Source organism: Cololabis saira, chromosome 11 (assembly GCF_033807715.1).
Source record: "Cololabis saira isolate AMF1-May2022 chromosome 11, fColSai1.1, whole genome shotgun sequence".
Classification (NCBI taxonomy): Eukaryota; Metazoa; Chordata; class Actinopteri; order Beloniformes; family Belonidae; genus Cololabis; species Cololabis saira.
The window spans coordinates 14,789,100-14,814,182 of record NC_084597.1 but is presented as its reverse complement, the minus strand read 5'-3'; the positions used below and the strand labels follow the sequence as shown (position 1 = coordinate 14,814,182).

General features: G+C 39.5%; 1 protein-coding gene across 2 annotated transcripts in view; it reads right to left on the bottom strand.

Moving 5' to 3' along the window:
- Nucleotides 1-2,073: 2,073 nt before the first annotated feature.
- The window catches only part of fibcd1b (fibrinogen C domain containing 1b), a 259,486-nt gene continuing 236,476 nt past the window's right edge, over nucleotides 2,074-25,083 (bottom strand). Inside the window, exons 6-7 of one of the 2 annotated variants that reach the window (XM_061733784.1) lie at nucleotides 8,650-8,829; nucleotides 2,074-5,553 (exon numbers count right to left, since the gene is read on the bottom strand). In XM_061733784.1, the coding sequence (XP_061589768.1) occupies nucleotides 5,288-5,553; nucleotides 8,650-8,829 (446 nt within the window). In that variant the 3' untranslated portion in view covers nucleotides 2,074-5,287. The remainder of the gene's footprint in view (nucleotides 5,554-8,649; nucleotides 8,830-25,083) is intronic. The other variant, XM_061733783.1, reaches the window with a different exon arrangement.

Below are 25,083 nucleotides of genomic sequence, written 5' to 3'. Positions count from 1 at the left end.
ACGTGTACGTCGATGCGTCAAAAAATCGCAGGATACACGTGGCGACCATGATGCGTACGCGGTCTGAACTGCAAGTATATCTGGGCTCTTACTGGGGCTGTACAGAGATTTGATAGTGTCATAAAAGCCCTGGTTGTTGTTGCCGTCTGCCAGATGTTGGATCTCCTGAGCCTTCTTCACCCACCAGGTGTCTGCCATGACCCGGAGGGCATGCTGGGTCTCAGCTCTCAATACAGTGAAGGAGGATTTCAGGATTGGAGATTCGGGGCAGGATAGGAGAGCTTTATGAGCTTGATGTTCGGACAACAGGGTTGAATGTTCATGCAGAGCTTGGATCTGACCATGAGATGGTCCATCCAAAATTCGGCTCCACACATGGCTCGGGTGGTAGTATCTGTCCTTTTGACGAATAATCACATAGTCCAGGAAGTGCCAGTGCTTTGAGCGGGGGTGCTGTAAGGTGGTTTTGAGCCTGTTCTTCATCTGAAATGTGGTGTTGGTGATGACCAGGTGGTGTTCTACACTGAGAGAAGAGTTGTAGCCCATTGGAATTCATTTTCCCCACTCCGTGCTGACAAATAACCCAATTCCATACCAGATGATCTGTGCCCACTCTGGCATTGAAGTCTCCCAACAGTATGACTTTGTCCATGATTGAAATCTTCTGAATGACGTGGTCGAGCATCCGCTAGAAATCCTCTTTGAAGTTGTCTTTGGCATCAAGGGTTGGTGCGTAAGCACTGATGAGGGTGAAGAAGCGTTACTTTGACAGGGGGATACGCCACGTCATCAGTCTTTCATTGATGCCTGTAGGAGATTCTGAGATGCACTGCAGTAGTTGGGTCTTCACAGCAAAACCAACTCCATGGATGCGGCGAGTGCCTTCAGGGACCCCTTTCCAGAAGAAAGTGTAGCCTGCAATGACCTCTGTCAGCGAGTCCTCTCCATGTAATGTAGTCTTGCTGAGTGTTGCTATATTGATGGTATATCTGGCAAGCTCAAGGGCCACGAGTGCTGTCCTACGGTGGGGACTGTCCAGGGTTACAGCCGCGATGCATAGGTTTACATTTCTGTTTTGTTGTCAGAGCCCCCAGTGCGGAGCGTGACAGTCCTCCATTCACATCCACAACATAGAACTTAAAAGCCTGAGAATGAGTCCCGCAGCTGCTTATCTGAGCACCTTTCCACAGGGAGAGACCCGCCCCCCAGCCCGACCCGCTCCACCCCACCCCCACACAGCCGACACCCCAGAAGCCCCAGAGTCCCCACAAACACCGGGGCACATGACCCCCACCTCAACAATGACCGCCCAAGGCAGCAATGCCCCCCAGCGCAGGCAGCAACCTCCCACCCAGGCAGAGGGCAGCCCCCCGACGCAGAAGGTCCAGGCCCACACCTCAGCCCAAGGCGATCAGACCAAGTTAAAGATGAGGCACCCTGAAAGCTTGAATGTGGTTTATACTGCTAATTGTGTAAGTGGAACATTTCATTCTAACTATCAAATTAGATGATAAATCATGCACCCATCAGAAGAATCAAGAATAAACCTACACCTTCATTACCAGACATCAGCTGTGCTAAATCTATCACAGTTTTCTATCAACAAGAAGCAACTTTGAGCTACATTTTAAGTGACAATTATCCCCCTATTATATAACAGAGATTTACTCTGGTTTCCAATGCCAATAATTGTGCTCATGTCAAGAAGGTAGCACATGTGGGTTGAACATGAAAAATGCAAATAAATACATATATTCAGAATTCATTTTTTACCCAAAGTGCAAGACGTTGACCTACTTCATAGCATTTAATAAATTAAGTTTAAAGTGCACTTCTCTATGCAATAAATATAGGAAATGATGACTCTGCTTGTGAAATAATTTGTGATGCAGTTTGTCAGTGGCTCTTTTGTTAACACAGCAACATGCCCCCCTGTGGTCAGAGGTGGTATTGCTACATACAGTGGCTTTAACAAATATCAAAACTCAGAAAGCAGACCACACCGCAATACAGATGTAAGGATGCACTGTGAGGGAAGATTGAAAAACACACATGATGTTGTTGCTCCATTTATAAAATGTGAATGTTTATTAAATGTTGACAAGAACATTAAAACACAGTATCAAGATTCAGCAAAACAACCTATAGTACTTCACCAAAAATAAAAGAAAGAGAAAACGTTGTTTTGCGCCAGAAATGATGGAATGGGAGGACAGAGGGATAAGAAAAGGAGAGCAGGGGTAAGAGTAGGGTAGGAAAACAGCATCAAACAGGAGCGGGTAAGGAGCTGGAAAAACAAGGAGAATGTTGGAGCTGGAGGGCTAGGATTTAAAAGCAGAAGCTAAGGCAATTAAGAAGGTACACACTAAGAAATGTAGAGGGTTTGGGGACCTGGGGGATCGATAAGGAGGGCGCTGATGCTCTATAACAAGTGGGATAACTGGGATTGATTAGAGCCTCTGATTTCACTCTTTTATCTTCTCTTCCATTGGAGATTTCACAAGCTGCAGCAGAAAGAGAGAGTGAGAGTGACTGTAAAGGCATTCCCTCAACAAAAACCCAGAAAAGGGCCATGGCAAATAATACATCTCCGCACATCTGAATAACAACGGGGCAATGAAGCATTAACATATACAGTGTGCACAATGTCTTGTGGGGTAAAAAAAAAAAAAAAAAAATAGTAGTGGTTTCACAGGGGTTTAGGGTACAGGCGCAGTTCAACACAGTACCAGAAGGTGTTATCCACTCTAACGGGTTCACAATCACGATAAGTAATAGTTCATTATAATAATGAAATTCTCTCTGTTATCAACACAAACAGCAGGGAAGGCGAGTTGTACATAAGCATCACATTACTTGAAAATTCCACATCGAGGAACATTCAGCCTCCCACTCTTGTCTGGCTCATGCACACAAGCATGTACAAACGAAAGCATGTGCCTATATGTGTACACACACAGACACTATTGATGCACTCATGTGCACACAAATACATGTGCTCTGTCAAGCACACACACACACACACACACACACACACACACACACACACACACACACACACACACACACAATTACTTCTTATGTGACTTCTTAAATTTCAAACTGAAATTGGCAATCGCCTCCCGCTTGATGATACCTCAAAATCTGTGCAATAGCAACATCAATGAGTTTCCCCCCCCCATTCTTTTTTATTTTTTTACAAGTCTCTGTGCTTTGATGAAAGGACATGGCAGCAGTCCACGAGACATGACATATAGGTGTATGTACTGTACACAGCAATGGGAAATCCTTCCTAGCACCTGTGATGACGGCAAACACTCGCAGCCATTCCGGTATCAGAGTCATTGTGCGCAACATTGCTCGGTGCCGCACGTGAACTCGCCATCAGCAGACTTTCCGGAGCCAAGGTTTCAGAAGGATTGCACATATCAAGCAAGGCAGCAAACGTGCCAAAAAAGTTTGAAATCTGTTGCATTGTTTGTCTGATTTTGTGTTTGTGCTGAAGATTTGAACGGGCGTGTGCTTGAGGGAAAATTGCATTCTTCCTCTTCATGTGTAGTCAACCTTCTGAGCTGCACGGGTCACTCCTGACTGTCGATCACTTCGAGAGGAAAAGTTCTCCTTTGTCTCTTTAACAGATGGACCTGTGTGCTGAAGCTCTCTTTGTGTTTTAGCATAGTAAGAAATGATTCACATGCTCTGAAAGTCATACACACTGTACAATATAATCTGAAGATATTTTAAAGCTTTTCTTCTTACATCATCCAAAAAGTTGATTGAGTTTAAAGAAAAGAGACATTGAAAAGTTGTAATTTTCCCCATATGTTGCCTTTTTGTTTTTGTTCTCATTTTTTTCCCTCTCTCTTATTGTTTTTACTTTGTCATGGGACAGTGGAGATTTTTTTTATGCAAAAGAAAAAGACAAAAGAGAATAAAAATAGTGGAGAGTGTCAAATCGTACTTAACTCTACTGTGCTTGCAAGACAACAGAAACTGTGTTGCCCAAGAAAATCCCTTTGATAGTCATCTGACAAGAAAAAAAAAAAAACAACAAAAGAAGAGATTAAAGAGCTAGGAATTGGGCATGTAACCTCCGATACAGGTTTCCCTCTTCGGTGCATTGTTTCCTGCCTCAACCTACTGTACCTTATACAGAACATATCATCCACGCCTTGTTATTTCGTGCTCCCGCTTCTTACTCAAACAGAGTGAAGATATGCAACCATACATCTTGTTCTGTCTTTTTGTGCTGAGCCCTGTTCTCAGTCAGAACGCTCAGGACGGAAACCTGATAGTCTAAGGGAGCTCTGTCCATGTGTCTGTCTGTCCGAGGTGTGCACATTTGCACGCACGCACCTACAAACACACAAGTGCTGGGTTACCATCTGTGAGTGCTGCATCAATTGGCCAGTACTCAGCTGGCAAGCAGATCAGACAAAGTGCCCAATATGCTCCCTAATGGCCCAAGTCAGATGAATGAGAACCTCTGCCGTTTCAGTCTTCTTCTTTTTTCATCGTTTTTGTACCTCTTCTTACTACTCCCTCAACCCCAGTGATACTCTATTCTCCCCCTTCTCCAACCAATTTAACTCTTGCTTCCTCATTTGTGCTTTCTTCCTCTCATTAACTGTGCTGCTTGCAACTACCCCGCTGGATCTCATTCACACAGATAAAGGACGTAAATGTAACACTGTGCACCACTGCGTTTTCCCTTCTCGCAGGTGAAGCTTCACAATTTGTATGTCCTGCTTGTACTTTGTGAAGGGTTTGTCTTGTTCTGTTGTAGGGGACCCTCTCACAGCTTCTAAAGTGATGGGCATTGAGACTGAGCCCGTCTGAGCGCCATGTCAGCACAGATGGGAGGTCAGAGTTACAAGTCGGGAGAAAATCACTGGTGTGTGATTCTACAGGCGATGGATGGACCACCATGTCAGGCTGAATAAAGCTAGTGCAGTGGACTGTGGGCTCAGGGCTCTGGTATGCTGCTTTTGTGAACGGAAAGATCAAAAAATGAGAGCTTCATGGTTGGGGTCATTTAAAATAATGGGATCTCACACAAAGGATTATGGCAGCCAGCATGACTAGTAGCTGAGTGATGAAGATAAGACGAGCAAAAAGAGAGGAGGGAAACCATGAGGCAAACTCCAGAGTCAGCTAAACTCAAAGAGGTTTCTTTCAGTGAATAAACGATATCAAGAAAAATAACTCCATGTAAGCCGGCAGAAATTGTGGTTTGTAATGTTTGGAAACTGTCTTCTCTTTCTCTGTTTTCCTCTTTTGTCAGTATTTATTTATTTTCAGGGTCACGGGTGGGACGTATCTTCATCTCTGAGAACTTGAGAGAGTACTGCCAACCAGTCCAGGAGGACCACTCGATGCCATCTGCGTAGGAAGTGTGCTGACCGCGCAGGTATTGCCCGTTAAGGTTGGAGGTGTGGCAGTTGCGGTACCACCATGCACCGTGATAGAAAGAGGCGCAGTTATTCTCCGAGTGGTCATTATCCCTGTCTTTGGTGGTGAACTTCATTCCATTGTGCTTCACCAGAGAATCACCTAAAAAAATGTGCAACAAAAATTGTATGTTAATGCAAAATTGCAGTTATAAATACATTTCCAACTTGAAGTTGATATACAAATTAGAATAAGACTCATCCACTTATTTTATCTTCTCCACATCTCACAATAGTCAAGGCAAACTATCCTGTTGTGATAATCATTATAACAAAAGATTCCATTTAAGTCTCATCGATCCACAGGACACATCTCCAAAAATTAGGATCTTTGTCTTCATGTGCAGCTTCAAACTGTAATCTGGCTTGGAGGTTTTGGAGCAGTGGCTTATATACAACTATTTCTTAGATAACGGCACTCTCCCAGTTTCAGACAGCATCTTTAAAAAGGTATTTTTTTGTTTTCCAGGGTTCATTTGCACAATTGTCAAGAAAGCACGATCGTATCTGGGATACAGATGCTTACCCGTTCCTGAAGAGTATGATTTTGTGTTTCCCAATGCTGTCTAGACTTGAGTATTTTTGTTTGAACAGATAAAACCAAACTGTCATCATGTAGCATTTCTAAACCTGTTAAAGGTCACAGTAAACTCAGAAATCATAGCAAGATTAGAACTATTCTTTCAGACATGTAGAGAAAGACATATGTCCCTCTAATATGTATAAAATCTTCTGCCTGCAACTGCAGCAACTGTTTATTTTTTATTAGATGACTGAAATCAGTTTTTCCAAAGAGTGACCAATAAGATATTTTTCTTTTTTAAACACATCTTTTAATTAACACCTAGTGCTTTGTTCTGGATCTGACACCAGAAAGCATAATTAGCCATATTCACAAGTGATTAACTTCAAAATGGCATGACTTTTTGATTAATTGTTTGAGGAAACAGAGCGGGGTAAAAGCATGCAAATTAATCTCCACAATTCCCAAGAGAATTTCTTCTCATTGTCTACATCAGGAGGTTTGACGGATTTGAGGCCAATTCATCAATGTTTCTGCTGTGACCTTTGTCTTTTAATAACACAATGCCATGGTTTCATCTCAATGTCTTTCAGTTTGAAAAAACAAATGCCTCTGAGGAGAATTAAGACATTTGAAGTTGATCTCATATTTTGATTTAATTATTTTTGGCTTTTTTTTCTTTTTCCAACTGGTGCAAAAAGCTTTTAAAGTATAACCAATAAGCGTGAATCCTTCCCTGCGACCTATCTGTGTTTATGACAATGATGTAGGACCAGTGCAAAGATGCTGCAGAACCATGTTTCCCTCATCATGGTCTTGATAGTAAACCTGATCCACACAATCAAATCGCTGAGCTGCAAGCATTTTTATTTTCTACCGGCAAACTCAACAATGGCATCTGCTTTGAAAGCTCTAAGAGGCTTACAAGTAAAATGAAGGAAACCTCCTTGCAGATATTGCGGTACACCAGAAGTTTTCTGCAAATGGATGTTCCAAGAGCTGATAATGTGTAGTAAAGTCCCCATACCCTCCCTTCACCCTCTCCCTTCTCCTTCCATTTCAAAGGATGCTTCACACTGGGACGAGAAGTAAACAGTAGCACAAAGCTGTGAGCTGAACGACAGGCTCTGCTCACCAGCAATCAGGTGATGGCTAACAGCTTGTGAGGGCATCAAACAGCCCTTAATTGCCCAGGATGTGGCCGCCCAGCTCTTTACCCTCTCATTCTGTCCCACTCTCGTTTCCACTTGGCTTTACTATGGCAACCACATAATGGCAACCCATAGTTGACAGGCATGTATAATATTCATGTTTTCTGCTGTTAGTCATTAGGAGAAGAATAGTAGGGGAAGATAAGTCACAATAGGTCGATTGTCCAGAGGGTGTATAAGAAAACCAATGGCACTTAAAGGGTAATTTGAAAAGGCATTGGGAGTCACCTTGGTGGCTCGGGGCCAGAACGGTGTTCTGATGCCCATTGATATCCAGCTGCTCATGAATCATGAGTAGCTGTCAGATGATCGGAAAGCGACTAAAAAGGAAAAAAAAAAAAAAAAAGAAAAAGCAACCCGACCAAAGAAAGACAGGCAGCAAATATAATAATAATAACAACAACACCAGCAAAAGCTGAAGGGATGCTAACATGAAAGCATGAGAGAAAGAGAGAGCTTCTTCAGGGTTTATACAGCAATCCTTATGTTAAATTTAATACCAATTTAATACCTTTTTCACTACCTTCAGATTTTTTTAAAAAACGGTCACAACATTAAGTGTTAATCACAGACCTTTTAACATTAATACAGATTTTGACCCATAGAACACTATACAGAACAGATTTATAGACTCATTGATGTTGACCAGATGTTTCACATTTATTTCACTTTGTGAATGACAATAAAATAGACTGCTTAAATGTAAAAGGTAAAAAATAATACCAATTTAAAAAAAATAATACCTCTGACAGTGAATTTAACACTTTTAATGGCCTAATTTATCACTTTTTAATACTTTTTAAAACCCTGCGGAAACCCTGTTCTTTTAATGTGACTGGATTTAAGGTGATTCCATGCCAAGAACAGGCCTCGATTATTAACAAACTTGTTGCAATTTTTCCAATCCCTAACAAAACTCCTCTGTTGCTGAAACATCTTCATCCACATTTTTATTTATTACTTTTTCTTCTCACACTTGTCCCCTTCCTTCTTCCTAGTTTCCTTCCAGCCCACCTCCTTCCTCCCCACACCTCCTCCCCTTGAGCTCCATCTCTCATATCGGTCCCCATTCTCTCTCTGCGTTCTCAAAACAGGCACTCCCCACAGGTTCTTTAAATTGCTTCTTCATTTCAGCGGCAAGGTTTTTGTTTACGCTGCAGGTCAAGCAATGAAATTAATTGGCAGTAATTTAATCAAGGTGACAGGTCGCTGATTGTTAGGGAGCAGAGACACAGTCGCTCTTTGCTCTGTGCAGCTGACTGCACAGTTTAACAAGTGGACACACCTTCTGAACTGTTAATATAGCAGTGTTATTTAAGGGTTTTCACAGGGCTGAATGGTGTGTACTAGTGTTTAGCAGTTAGAGAGAGGAAAAAAAAATGTGCATCACAGAAAAAGGGTGTTTTTGTCGAACCAAAAACACGGCACTCCTTGCGCAAAAGATCTTAACAAGTTCATCAAGTACCTGCATTTCCGGAATAGTCGCCAACAGTTAAAGGGTATCCATCATCATCAGGGTCCACTGAGAAGAGGCCCACTCCGAAGGTACCATACTGGGCATATGCTGTGCTATTTTCAAAGTCCTCCAAGTCGATACGTAGCTCATAGTTCCCCTGGATGGACAGGGCATGGATCTGCTTCAAACCTGCAGGGAAAAAGAACAAGACACAGACCAAAACATTCCATTAGAAAGCACCAGAATTGTTCTCAGCAGACAGAATACAGCTATTTCAGTACAGTCTCAACACCATACATTTTCTGGAAGTAAGATAAATTGTGGCTTCATACCATTTAGTCTCCTTCTGGATGTGTAGGGTTTCTTTCCAAACAAGATCAGAAATATTTTTTTAAAACTGTGCCGAGTCTACTGCTTAGACAGCTACTTGCAGTGAAACTGGAGACAAGCTGTTTCGCAAGTTTTGCAGTCCATTGTGAATTGTATTATGTATAACAGAAAGAAAATACATTTTATTTGATAATTCAATGAGCATAGAACACAAAATGTTGCAATATAACCCTGAAAGCAAAGGCTAAACTGTGTTCATACTTTAAAAACCGTACCCCCTGCAGGTACCCTTTTCTTTCACCCAGTGATAGTTGATGTTCAAGCTTGGAGCAGGGTGCAAATAAAAAATATAACCAGAAGGATTTACATTTTTTAGTCAAACTATTGTATAATATGTAAAAAATATTGTTTGTCTGATGAAGTAAACGCTTAGAAATCCAACACTTACTGTAATGTGTTTGATAATTAACTCTCTTGAAAATAAAACACTGACAATGACATTACTGATTCTCTTGGAAACTAAATTTGATATGCATAGTTTTTCTTCTTTAAAAAAAATTAAAAATCAATTCATTAATTATACAGCAAAATCAACATATTCAACATGAATTGTTCCTCAGTGAAATAGGTCAGAAAGTGACTGGAGTGAAGTTTTCTTATTCTTTTCTTCCACCAATGTCAGAATTCCCATTTCATCCATATCGGTCTTGACACCGGGCAGACATTTTAAGGCTAGTGTCCAATGGGTTTGAGTGGTTAAGTTGCGCATTGACCATGTCAGTGGATATCAGTGAGTCGTGTCACAAGGCTTCATGCTTAGCAAAGCTGCAATCAAATTGATTCTGTCTTTGTTAAAAGACTTCATCTATGTTTCATAAGCTATGAGTCACAAACTTTAATCACATTTTAAAAGTAATTTAAAATCTATTCTCTGAGCTATGGTGAGACCACCATTTAGCTAGCAGCTGGTTTGCAGCCTTTTAGGACAATATATGGCAAAACAAGAAATAAAATAAGTGCTTAAAATCTCTTACATCTTACAGCAGCACAAATTACTTTTTCCATGTTAAAATACTAAGTTAGATTGCACATGAATTAACATTTACTTACTTTACTTAGGAAACCGTCAAGACAAAAACCAGAAACAGCAATTTTGGACAATCACTCCCGTTTTCTCTTGCACTAACTGCATATCACTTTATGGTGCTGCGTCACACAACAATAATGATAAAGCTATCTCACGGACCTGCAGTGGACATCATGGCAGAGAGACACAAGAAAATGAACATGAAAAGAGAAATCGAGAGTGGCCAAACAATATTCTACACAAAAATAACCACACCTATTGGGGAACTGCCAAGCCTAAATTTGAAGGCTAAGTGCTTATTAATTACAGCAACAACCATTAGCCGTTAACACGACAGGCTGCAGTGCAGCTGTCAAACTCCCGCCGATGGTCATTTCATAAACTTGCTGCACGTCTAACTGTTTCAACTATTTTAATCGTGTCAGCACTTTGTTAGATACCTTCAATTGACTTAATTATTGTTAAATCTGCTCGAGAAGATGGGGCTGGAGGGTAAATGGGCATTCTATCCCTCCTTCCTCGCTCCCGCCCAGCCTCATTGTCCCCCTGCTGCGTCGGAGGGATGGTGCTTCCCGGGGCAACTTTTCCCCTCCTGTGTTGATCAAAGGTATCAAAAGAGGAATACAATTCCAGGCAGAGAGAGGCAGGAAGAACCCTACCTGGGTGTCTTGAACACAAAATTCAAAGCATGAAGACAAACAACAGCGAATCTGGCTTCAAGACTTTGCTTAAGAGCCTCCCCCGCATTTAGAAATACATTCCATAGTCTGTGCATATCTGAGAGAATAAAACCAAAGGGAGAAACGAGTGGAAAGTGTGAACATATGGAGGAGATCCAACAGCTTCATATTTAGGAAAGAGGGTTGGATTAAGCACCTATAGAGCAAGCTGTGAGCTGCAATTTCTGGTTTAAGGATCTGTTATACTGTCTGTCCTATACAATATAACTCAGACTCACTGCAAAAGCAGCTGCACCACAGGAAGGAAGGTGTTCCAATAAACCTTAACACTGTCATTTTACCTCCTACGGCAATCATCACCTTCACAAATGAAACTGTGACATTGCCTAATTTGAATTCCATCGTTGTCGAGAACTGCTCTCTGAGAGCGCCTCATCTGAAGTGGAGGGCTAATTTGATGACAAACACAGCCGAAAAAGCCCATTATTATTCAGAGAAAGTAGCTAGCAGTGAGGACCCAGGCACTTTAGTTTGGATTTAATCCAGCCCAAAGGGAGGCCGATCCTCTTCTTTTCATTTTCAAAGAAAATCAGCCAATTGAAAGTGGAGAATAAATAATGAATGCATTCATAGGTAGGTAGGTAGTTTACTTCACTCATGTCATTTTCAAGTAACTTCTCATGAAAGAATATCAATACTTAAACCCTGATTCAGGAAGCAGAGCAAGGAATACAAACAAAAATGCCACTTATTCAAACCCCTTCAGAGAAAGGAAAATGGCTCATTTACAGAAATAGTATTTGTGTCACAGCCCTTTTGAGAAAAAGTATCAATCTACACGAGCACCTCAGGGAAAAGTACCCTGCAGTGATTTGACAAACTTCAAAAGAAAGACTTAGAATGTTTTCGCTTCCAGAAAAAAAAAATAAAAAAGGGAAAATAAAATAGCAGACGCAACACGACTCTATTTAAAGACTCTCCAGCTTCCAACTGTATTTACATAACTTTAATTCAGTCTCTAATTAAAGCCCCAGAGAATCTCAGCGAGACTCCAATTCAGAATAATTAAAAAGGAAGACGAGTGAAATAACAACAGAGACCTCTTTGCTTAAAGTCTAAATGCTCAGGTGTAACTGTCTGTTAATTAAAGTCTATTGTTAGGTTATTTAAAATGAGTTTTATTACAAGGGAGTGTTTTGAGGTGTTTTGCTTCAGTATTAACATGCTGATTGCTCCGTTGGGGAGTGACTGTCTCCTCTCACTGATTTGCCATTTAAAGTAAGCAAAGGAAAAAGGAAAAAAGCGTATTTCCTCCTCTTCACATTAGATAAGCAAATATGCTTTCCTGCTTCTCCGTATTGCAGCTAGTTTTATGTTGTTTATTTTGATGTACTGCGTGCAGTCCTGCAGCACATTATTAGTAATGTATACAATAAAGATAAAAACATCATGGAATAGTTAGTTTTATTTCAAGCCTACACAGCTTTAGTTGCAAAAATGAGGCATGGATGTCTGTAAAAACAAAAAAGAAAGCGTACACATGACAAAGGGAGAAACACTGTTAGATGTTAACTTTTGCATTACATCAGTATCAGTTGACTTGAATTCTTTTTGAAGTCAAGGTTGGTGAGACTGGGTTCTATTGAACGGGCATTTTAAGTTCAAATTGACATCATATCAACAAATATTAATGTTGTGCGTTTCTGAGCAGACCTGACCAGCCCTTGAATTAAATAAAAACGTCGGGAGAACCACACCGCATGAATGTAATCGTTAATGCCTGGATTTATTTAACAGTGACTACGTCAAAATAAAGAATAATTATATAAGATACTAATTTGGACCGTGCAAGATACCTGACCTACATCGACCTCAATCCAACACGACTGCTGCTTGAATCAAAGTACAGACAGCTTATTTTACACAAGTGCCAACCATCTGTTCCGGATTGAGGCCCATGAGGAACTAAGATTCGTTGTAGTTTGTGAATAGTTGGTGGATGCCGGCTGCAAAAGCAAATGCATCTCTATTGAATTCCATGTTAAAATGTCCACCTTTTAGGGCAGAGTTCAAAAAACCTTTTTGGTCACAATCATTTGATTTCAAACCCATGACAATGCTGACGGGTATGTTTTTTTTGCACCACATCAGTCGGCTAAAACAATGGCTAGCCATTATCACTTCCTCATCTGAAATCGTCCTGCTACCATGCTTAGCAAACAATCAGCAATTTGGACAAACCTAGCGTCGGCTAAACACATAAAATATGTTTTGATTTCCCCTACAGCTGCAGCTACAGCTAAATCAGATTGAAGTGGTTGATTGTAACCGTGGACTGCAACATGGCTGTGTACGAAAAAAATAGGTTTTTAAAAAAGCAAAGGGTCAGCTATCATGATGCTTCAGCCTTTGGTTTTACAGACTATGATGTTAGTTTGGTTCACACCTAATAGTCTGGTAGACTTGACGTGATTGGAGTTGGTGCAATTAGGACTGCAATACTCAGAGGCTCCAAGTTTGCTTTCACACTGTATTTGAATAATGTATTGCCGTCCTTGCCTATCATGCATCAATAATCATTGAAGGAGAAAACAAGACAACCAATGAAAATATATGAAATATTGAAAAAAAGGAAATGTATCATCTTAGGAAAAAATGTTGGTAATTTCGAATTTGATGGAAGCAACACATCTCTAAATTGTGTCAGGGCAATATTGAAGACCATGTAGTATCCCCTCAACAGTCCTATTTGTTTTTTGATTCATGACACATCCAATATATTCAGTTGGTGAAAAGTCTGGACTGAAGGCAGACCAGTTCGATCAGGGCTCTTGTACTACAAAGTCATGCTTTTTTAATGGATGCAGTTAAAAACCTTTTGTCTGGAGGTCTGCATATGTTGCTGTAAGCCTGTATACACTGTACATTTCATCATTGATGTTTCCTTCCCAGATGTGCAAGCTGACCACTCACCAGGCACTAAACAATGTCTGTGGCATCAAAGATGCCACCATAAAACTTAAAATAATGGCAGAGTCCCAATTTGCCGCCGGTCCCAATTATCCACCAGGTGTAGCAAAAAATATATATATTAAGCGGCCATCCCAAATAAAGGCTGGGTAAAACATAGTTTTTCTGGTTGCCAAAAAAAATATTCTACCATATGCAAATATAGCCTACCGAAACACACATGAATAACCTTAAACAAATTGAAAAGTGTATGATTATTTATTCAATTTTAGAGTGACCTCACTGATCACGTGTTATGAAGTTGAAAGACTTGTGTATCAAAGAGAAAGGCATGCATGGCCATTCTCACAAGAAATATGATGTTCAATTTAAGTTAAATGTAGTTCGATATGCAGAGCAAAACAGCAGAGAAGCAGCGGCCAGAAAATTTGTTGTGGACAGCAAAAGAGTGAGAGAGTAGAAAAAAAAATAAAACCAAATCCAAGAGTTAGCTACGAAAAACAGCAAGCGCGTGAGGTTGCATGGTGGAGGGAGAAAAAAGGTAGAGGCTAAAGTCATAGCTTGGATACTTCACAAGCGTGCCAGACACCAGCATGTGTCGCGGAAAATGATACGAGTAATGGGAAAAGAGTTGTATCAGACCTCCAGGAATGACCGCGGTGGTCATATTGTAGCCCAATTTGAGCTCGGTCGGTGCAAATGCGGCATCTGTATGCATACCACGCGAGGAGTCGGTGCTCAAAGTTCAATTTTTCCACCACTCGTTGCAACCAGTCTGCAGTCGGCGTATCATTCATCCACCCATTTTTGGATGACTGGACACACAATTCATAAAAGCAGGTACCAAATAAATGCATCTAGAAATGTGCCTGAGCCCATGTCGTGATTTCTATCACAGAATTATATCTGATTTTAGTGCAGTGTCACCTGAGGGTCTGTGCACAAGTGACGAGGCTTAAAATCAGTACTGATTGCTCATGATCTTCAGACATTCATACAGATTCTAAGAATCATTTGATAACATTACGTACTACAGATTATAAAAGGTATTCAAAGTCATCAAACCTTTATGTTGAGAAAGACTTTTTCTGGTAGGTATAGCTTGGGGTCTGCTTGGCTCTACAGCTTCCACGCTGTCCCCAAGATGTTTCTTAGGTGGCCCCAGATGCCACTCTTCCTTTCCCCGAGCTCAAACCCAGGCCTTTGCCTTCGCCACAGCCTGAGCCTGAGCTCTGGCTATGGGCTTCGTCAGTGACTCCTATGCCTTCACCAATTAACCTAACTAAATGCAAGATGTTCCTCAAGTTGTTTCTTTTTTACATCGCTTACTTTTCCAGACATTTTCTTCCCACTTTTTTGAAATGTATTGCTGCTGTGATATTTAAAAAAAAGCTACTGTATAATGTTTTCATAATATGGTCAAATGTATGACTGTCAACATTTGATAAGTTTTTATAATGAATAAGAAAGGGTTTCAGATTTGCAAGTCATTTGGGAACTGAAGTTGCATGATTGGGTTTCCTCTAATATCTACCTTACAGAAACAGACCATACCTCACTAATTAGTGCCATCTGAAAAAGAAGATGAACATTACTTACAAAAGCAGCATCTTATTTTGAACCATCAGTGCCTCCACTGATTATGAATCTCATTTAGCTTGATTGCACATTGATGAAGGAAAAAAAACAACTTCTTTGCCATTAAATGGACCGTGTCATTAAAGTCTCCCTTATGCCTGCTTACAACAGAGTCACGAGGCTAAAGACTACTGCACCTTTGGGGGTGTTAAAATAGCATTAACACTGAAAGCCTAACATTATCATCATCATGTCAATTTTTCTAAATATCAGGTGGATCCTTGGTACCACATGTGAAAAGGGCCCTACAACAATTGGCCCTTTTTTGGAACAAAATCAAGAAAATGTACTTAAAAATGTATATATGTATATATATATATATATATATATATATATATATATATATATATATATATATATATATATATATATATATATATACACACAGTCAGACAGACAGACATTCTATCCATCTATCTAATAATTAAACTAAGTCATGGTAGGTCATGGTAATTCATAACTCATTTTCACAGCTGTGAGGGTTATGAAGAAGAAAGAAGACATATTTAGCTTGTTTACAACGTGAAGACAATAATTTGTTATTTTGATCTTTTATTCAGTCTGAGAGGGCATGTTGTATCTCTCTGAAACCAAAAGAAAACAAAGCTCAAGTCTTCCTGACATTGATTAAACCATTATCATATTAGATTCCTGTTCTTTAAATGTGATTTTCCAGCTAATGAGACCGACTTCAATGACTTGAGAGAAATGTAGAGGATCTCTGTGATACTGCTGAAAGGGGCAAATATTAATGATTTATTTGCTTTTATTTGAAAAATATTTATGGCAAATGTGTTCTGTGCTTTTAGGGGACGGGTTGCAGTCCTGAGATCACAGTCTCAGCATCACACATGCACCACTACAGGGCACAAGCAAAAAGAATAAAAAACAGATCTCTAAACCCAACAGAGAAATGATTACACTTCTCTCTGCCGTTTGTGACATTTCTCAAAGTTAATTATTCATAATGCTTTTCTCCCTCTGTTGCTAGAGGGCAGCTCCTGAGACTGTTTCCGCATAAAAAGAGAAAAAGAACAGCACTCTTCCATCTTCTCCCTCTCTCTCCCTCCCACTATAACTCAAACCCTCCCTCAAGTTGTCTTTTTTTATTTTCCTTTTTTTGCCTCCATCACTCCCCTCTTGCTTAATCTTACTCTGAAGCAGTTTTACTCTTCAGAGGCTGTGGTTGGGGAGTAGTTAGGAGAGACTAGGCTGTTTCTATATAGCCACAAGGATGGTTCAGGTGCCCTTTACCGTCAGGTGATGGTCCAGTTGAGGGACCCGTGAACAGGCATCCTTCCAAAGAGCTTGCTGTCATCTCCTCTTAGGGAATACAAAAGGTTTGCCATCGCTGGTTCTCCCTTTGTCATCAAAAGATAGGAGTGCAGGCAGAAAAGCAAAGACAGGTATGGGTTGAACTCTCTGGCTTCCTGCTCCCTCAGAGCCGATTGTGACATTTGGTAGGACAAAAAGCAAAAGAATTCTATGATTAACTGTCACACCTCTGACGTCGATAGGCCAGTTGGTAACTTTCCTCTTGCAGGTTCTGTTTCTTGACAGTCAGTTTTCTTAGAAATTGTGTTAACAGTAATAAAGATGAATAAAGTATATGCAAGAATTCCTAAGCTCTTTTGAGAAAAAATGTGGTTTGAAATACTGGTAATACAAGGAATAGATGAGTTAATGCATTCCAGGAAATCTTTTGAAGGATAAGCTGATGGATCTCCCTTTGGAAATATGTCTGGAAAGTGCAAATCCAATGCCCACCCACTGATTTTTTGCTTTGAAATGATTAATGTTCTGAGTGAATGGGCATCCAGATTTCAGTACCCTTCGTATTTTCAGCCATTTCCACTGGTACAGAACGTTCCGAACCAATTGCAAAAGGGCGGGGAGGACTTGATGCAATGACTCATACACAAGCAACAGCGATTATTCAAAATAGCAAGTTGGTAATAAAATTGGTAATAAGACCATGGATCAACACGTTTTTATTGCAACACTGGTCATTCTTACTCCATTAAATCCATTGGTACTGAACCCTGAAAATCAAAGTCAAATCCAGCAGAACCACCCTAACTCTTTGTATTGAAGAGTAAAATAATTAAGATGACTGGCCAAGCTATGTCAACATTTCCTCTGACAATGAACAGCACATTGCCTTGTGATGTGCTCATCGGTGCGTGACTATCAAAACAAAAGTGCTGCACACAGCGTTGAGACTGCATGTTTTACAATGATATTAAGAAGCACTGCAATAACGGGTAAATAAAAAGCACACTGCAAAGCCAAATATACTGTTGAAACTAATAAAAGATGATCATTAGCTCAAATGGATTATGGGCTGTAATGGGGATGGGCATGGTGGTGGTTCTGTCATGCCTTCAGATTTGGTTACAGTCATGAACACGCCCTGTTTTCTGACTGAGGAAACAAATGCTCAACTGGCTGATTTCACAATATTCGAAAGCAATTCAAAAGTATTCTCCAGCTGAGTGAATGATCAGTGGTGCAAAAACAAGGTACTGTTCCTCAGGCTGAGTCCCGCTTGTGAGTAATGGTCTTAGGAGTGTTCATTCTGCCCACAGTGCCCTCATTACTGCTTTCAGGAGTCACTTGCTTCTGCCTGGATAATAGATAGATTTTTGTGATATATTATTAATACATATTGTTTCATTTTGAATCCTATAGGTTTCTGGGTGGGTTTCAGAGCTTCGTATTTTACACTGCCAGAATTTTCCCTGAATTGAATCCACTGTCTTTAATGGGCGCTACCTCGCAGTAGCACAGACAGGCGATTCCAAATGACTGCGGGTGTGGGGAGACAGCTCTGCAGATATGATAAATGCTGAACATGATAACAGAATAAAATAAGTATATTACTTCTTACCTTCAACTCCTTATTCTGATGTGATGGCAAAATGACTTATGTTCAACTTGTACAAACCAAATTTGGACGTCTTAAATATTACTTCAGTGTCAAGGGTTATATTTAATTGGCCCCTGTCAACATAAAATCCTTCTGGAATCACAAAGGCACTCAGCTTTGGTCAAAGCCCACCAGAGATATTAAGTGTGTGTGAGAGAGAGAGAGACAGACAGAGAGAGACAGAGGGAGAGGGAAAGAGAGGATGGCAGAATGAAAAGGTATAATTAAATGTGAATCCACCATGAAATACATGTATTTTGTACTCTGAAATCGTCTGTCAAGGCCAGCTTGTACTGCAAATGAGTGGAAGGGAATATCTTGGTGTCTTTATCTCAAGAGATTATGAAATTTAATTAATTCTTTTTTTTACACTGTAGCAATATTATCATTCTCCTTAATTAAGAGCAGTCAAATTTCCTGCAAATGTTAATTTTTCTCATGCACTCTTTACTTCTATGTACATTTTATTTGTTTGTAATATATGCGCACATATACGTGATCTTTTGCTCACAGATTAAAAAAAAGTAATGTTGTAAGAATATTTTCCCCAACTAGAAATACAATAAAGAAGAAAAAGTGTGGTTGTAAAAATGAAAAGTAACAACAAGTGGTGGGCAGTAAAACTTTGATGGTGATTTTTTTCCTCCAAGTGGTCTAGCTACTTACTATGATAATTTGAGTAATTATATTAGCCATATGATCAATATTGCTATTTCGTTGATTGATTATGGTGGAAAGTTTGCATGTATGAGCCATGAGGTGTTGCATTGGAGCAACTAGCAGTAACTAGCATGTTAGCTTGGAAGATAGCAACACAAGCATATTTCGAACACACATATTGGAAATATGCTAATTACTTTAATTCTGTCTGGAAAAAATAGAAAGGAGCTGTAAAAGTTACTGTTGCTCAACATTTATCACCTCAAACTTACATAAGATCTGCTTCATTTAAACCAGTGTTATGTCTGAGCAACATAAAGTAAGGATAATCAGCACTGCAAGTATCAGTGCTGTAGAAAAGATCACGCATCACTAACTAGCATTTAGAGGTTCAGATATAGGGTGAAGAACAAATATAAACCCCAACTACAACTTTGTTTCAATTTGCGTCAGTGCATTCATACCAAACCACAAGTAGTCCATTCATGCCTATGTGAGAAATTTTGAATTTGCTTTGCTTATTATCCATTGGAGCTCTTCAACTATGTGCTAAAGTCTTAATACTTAATACTTTCTTTGAAAATTGAACAGAAGAAGGCACTCGAATCATTCCTTTGCAAGAAAGACGTGGTTGTTGTTTGGGACAATCTATGGCAAAGTTTATTTTAGCAACCAATTATCTCGACTGGCAGCTAAACACATGGGTCTTATTGAAAATCCACAGGTGGTTGTTGTCTCTCATGCTCACGTCATAATAATAATATATAAATAATAATAATGTCATAATCCGCGTATATATCACGACCACGGAACCCATTGAATTTGCATAGTACTATATCCGTGGTGCTCCCATTAAAACCTCAATAAAACACTGCTAAAACAGCGTTAAAAACATGCTTTTACAAACTGACAGTAAAAAACAATACCTTGCGCGACAAAAACGCATAATCTAGCCACCATAACAAAGAATAATATATAAATAATAATAATGTCATAATCCGTGTATATATCACGACCACGGAACCCATTGAATTTGCATAGTACTATATCCGTGGTGCTCCCATTAAAACCTCAATAAAACACTGCTAAAACAGCGTTAAAAACATGCTTTTACAAACTGACAGTAAAAAACAATACCTTGCGCGACAAAAACGCATAATCTAGCCACCATAACAAAGAATAATATGTAAATAATAATAATGTCATAATCCGTGTATATATCACGACCACGGAACCCATTGAATTTGCATAGTACTATATCCGTGGTGCTCCCATTAAAACCTCAATAAAACACTGCTAAAACAGCGTTAAAAACGTTTTTTTTTTTTTACAAACTGACAGTAACAAACAGTACCTTGCGCGACAAAAACGCATAATTTAGCCACTATAACAAAGAATAATATATAAATAATAATAATGTCATAATCCGTGTATATATCACGACCACGGCTCCCATTGACTTTGCATGGTACAATATCCGTAGGACAAGTGGAATTAAGTTACAAAGTAGGTCCGGTTCTCAGGCTCTGTGCATAGTTGCTACATAGAAGCATAAACTGCAGTACATGCTTAATTAGCTAATAAGACAAAATGCCTTTTCCAAAAGTTATAGGTTGTAGATTAGTGGATAGAAAAAACTGTCGTCTCACTGCAAGGGTGGTGGGGTAACCTGTCACATGTCAAAATGTCCTTAGGCAAGACAAGGAACCCCACATAGCCCAGTGACCCAGGTGATGGCCATACTCTAATCAGCCTCAATTCTCTGATGTTTATTTGTAGAAATGAACGCGCTACAGAATATAGAGTGTACATATGATAGAAATGTTGTATGAGTGTATTTGTGTGTGGGTGAATTAGAGAAATATTGTAGAGTGCTTTGTAGAACCTCGACAAGGTCAAAAAATAAAATAAAGCACAGTCCATTTACCTTGTACAGTAAATAGACTGGCATGTTGTGCAGGGTCAGATGTTGGTTTGGTTATAAAACCAAGTGAAATATGCTTCATACTACTTCTCTTTTGATCATTAGAAACATTCATCAAGCAGAGATTTCAAAATAAAATCATATTTATTCATTTAATTTATACTTATTATAATACATTTTTTAATAATCCTTTTTTATAGTTTTATAATTTTAGCGGCATTAACCTATATTACAAATCTCCGTTAGTAAAATAAGGCCTTAATATTCGGTTACATTTGTGAGCTATTATTGAATTTGGATGCCTAGACCAGAAATCTACTACTGTATATGACTAAGTAAACTCTAATAACATTGTTTTGAGGATTTTTTTTGCTTTTCACCGTATTCTCCACCAAAGCATTTCAACTGCCTTTTCATCTGCAAAATCAAAACTTCAGAATATTTAGAATAGTTTTAAATCTCTTGAACTGGCTAATACTGGCTAAAAAGTTCACCAATATTTAGGGCCCGAGCACTTACAGTGCGAAGGCCCTATTGTATCTGTAGGAATTTTTTATTCTTTCTTTTTTCTTTATTCTTTATTTTCCTTCTGACAAAAGAAGGGCCTTTTTGCACCCCTGAACGTGCCCCAAAAGTCACCAAATTTTGCACGCAAGCCGGGCCTGGCGAAAAATTTGATATTTAATTGTTTGCATTGATGGGTGTGGCAAAATGGCTCAACAGCGCCCCCTACAAAACTTTGTGCCTCAAGCCCCACAATACGGTTTGACGTACATGCACGAAAATCGGTACACACCTGTATCATGTTGCAACTTAAAGAAAAGTCTCTTGGCGCCATGGCCGAAACTGAACAGGAAGTCCCCCATTTTGATTTAATCGTGCAATTTTGGCGCAATTTATGCTATTCCTTCGGCAGTTAATATGGCCCGAACTGTAACATGGTGCACCCAGGTGTGTTATACATCTGTGTCTCTGATTGGTCGATATCTGATAGTTCCTACTTTCTGCCTTAACTTTTGAATGGGTTGTTATGAAGACATGTGGGTGGTGTCATTGGACTCGGTTTTGAGTACTCGACCTTCATTGGCATGAATTAGCCCCACCCCTTCTTCTGATTGGTCGATATTTGATAGATCCTATTTTCTGCCATAACTTTTAAATGGTATGACATACAGAGTCGTGGGTGGTGTCATCAGACTCGGTTTTGACTCCTTCACCTTAATTGGTGCATAAAAGCCCCACCCCTTCTTCTGATTGGTCGATATGTGATAGTTCCGATTTTCTCCAATAACTTTTGAATGGTTTGACATAAAGACTCGTGGGTGGTGTCATCGGACTCAGTAATGAGTCCTTGAACATAATTGGTGCAAATTAGCCCCGCCCCTTCATGTGATTGGTCGATATCTGATAGTTCCTACTTTCTGCCATAACTTTTGAATGGTTTGATATAGAGAGTCGTGGGTGGTGTCATCCGCTAAATGTCCAGGCCTGAAGACATCTACATGGAAGTCATACAAGCGCTTCCACTGCAGCACGCTTGAACGTGCACAAGGGTGCGAGGGCCCGTTCATCGCTGCTTGCAGCTTTAATTCCTGTTGTACCCTTTTTGCTGTCACTGAAGGCTTTCCCAGTCGGAAATTGCTGCGTTTAATCCAATAATATCTTATGGTATGGTTCTTAAAATGCCCTCAGATGAAATATGTTATGGCAACACAGTCTAGTGGCAGTTTGTGAACTTTAATAAAATTGAATCTATTGATTTCAGTTCGAAGTGACCTCCCCTGTACGCGCACATGAAAAGATAATCACATTTAGGAGTACGGTTGCACAGGGAGCCTAATATTAGGGGCAGGTGGTTAAGGCAGAGGGCAGATGATTAAAAATCATTCCTAACAGCTTACTTTAAGGTGCTTTTTTCACAGGTCATCACTGTATACTTTATTTTAAATTTTGAGAACTATCCACACTAAGCATAATGTATTCGGTCCCATAATCATGTACAAAAGTCAGCATCCCCTCTTTTAAAGCTACTTTTTTTTTTGGAGTGTAAAAATATGAAATATATTCATCTTAGTGGGTTTTAATTTTTGCGAAATAAACCTGTCGATCAGCTTTTAGAAGCAATTACTTAAGGTTGTTTTTTATTCCACTACTTTCTTAGTCTCTCACATTGCTGTGGAGGATTTTTTAACAACGGTACATCACTTCATGTAGGATTTGGGGCATTAGCTTAGGCACAGCTCTCTTAAGGTCTTGCCATGGCATTTGCCAATGTAAATTTCCTAGTATGCTTCAGTTGTTAGAATTTGTTTAGACAATGCCCAGGACTGTTACTTAGGTATGAGCACTGGGTGATGAAATGGGTAAAAAATCGGGGATAAAAAAAAAAAAAAAGGAATTTGTTTAGACAAACATTTGCTTCTTCAACACTCAGCAGCTCATGGTGTCCAGGTCCTGTTGCAGCAAAATGTAAAATCACTCTAAAAGTCTTGTGGTTTGTTCAGATGCAGTTCCACGAGCCTTATGGTTCAATATTCTTTTTACTTTTACTTATTCTTTGATGAGCTGTTGTCTTGGCAACTCATCCAACAAGCCACACTTCTTCAGTCTTCCTCTATGTTGGAGATGCTTCCATAACCCTTTCCAGATTGATGTGCTGCAACAACCACTTGTCAAAGATCCTTGCTTATGCTCTAGGCATGGTGTTAACACACACCTGAATGCTCCAAATCAGCAAACTGCCAAAATATTATCATTTCACAAGCTCTGCACAGCTGCAGATGATCAATTCATCAAGAGTTAATCAGTAGCAGTAACTGGCTGCAACCAACCCTCGTAAATCCCATGAAGCAGTGAGGAGAAACTTAATACTGCTCTAATTTTCTTTCTTATGTATGGCTTCATTTTTGTTAAGTTAACAAATTCAATTCATAAGACAGAAGAAAAAAAGTTTTATATCGCTGTTCATCTGAGGTTGAATTACCTGTATACTATTATGATAGGATGATTTTTAGTACCTTTTTACATGCACACACACACACAGTGAGTCAAACTGAGGACGCCAGTTTGTGCTCATGATTGCCAGCGGAGAACAATGCACATTTTAATTTGTTTTTATGTTTATAAACACATGAATTTAAGACCACAATATGGTAGGTGTGTGCTCCTGCCCATGTTCTTAAAATTTGAGCTCTGCTTGACTTTTTCTGTTACCAGAATCACTGAAATCTATCAGTGTCACTTCCTTCTCTGTTCTGCCTGAGCACCGGTTGCTTTGTGTCTTGTTTTTGCTGCCAGTGTGAGCTAACAGTAAGACATAGAGGAGGCGAAACGTTTGCTCATGTCGCTTATGATGTCGCTTGGAGATTTTAATTACATGTTTGTTTATCTCAGCAACTACTACCGCTGGATTTGAAGCTTTTTTCACACAGACTGCAGTCTGTTTTGAAGTACCCTTCTCCCTCCCTGTTGCATATTTTCATCTTAACTATTATTAATGAGCGGATATGTAATTTTAATGGATGAGAACAGGCAGGGGCTGGTATAACATGCAAACTATAAAACTAATTGTGAGGTCACATTGATGTATGGAGATGTTGTGGCAATTACAGCTAATGTCATTTACCCTTCAATTCTAGGTTAGTTCAGTCAAGCAATGCTGGCAAACAAGCGTGCATTGAAAACAAAGACTTCTGTACATCATAGAAATTATTTTAGTGCCTGATTCACAATTTAAATTTTCATGCTTACCCTTTACACAGCAGCCTGTAACAAGTAAATTATTTCATCACTGATAGGATCCATGTTAATTTCCTTCTTATTGTATCATTGGTAAGATCTATGTGTGACTTCCTTGTGTATTAAGTTCCAGTTATCATATATTTATAAAACATTGTACTTGCTGCAAGAATAATTCATGCAGACATAATTGAGCAGTGAAGAGGATGTCAAGATGTCTGCTATGACTATGCGGTTGACTGTGATCACTGATGGGTAATTGTATCGTACATGCAGTTGAGTTCCCATGTTTGCAAATGTTTGGGCGAGTAAAGAGTGCCTTTGATGGAATGAGTGTACAACAAAGGGGAAGTCTGATGATTCTGAAACAAGAATCAGTTGAAATTTACACTCTGCTTGTTACTCTGTTATCTCCCTATTCAAACAATATCTGTTGGCTTTGATTACTAATGCCACTTCACTGGCGAATCCCATCATTAGGGTGCTT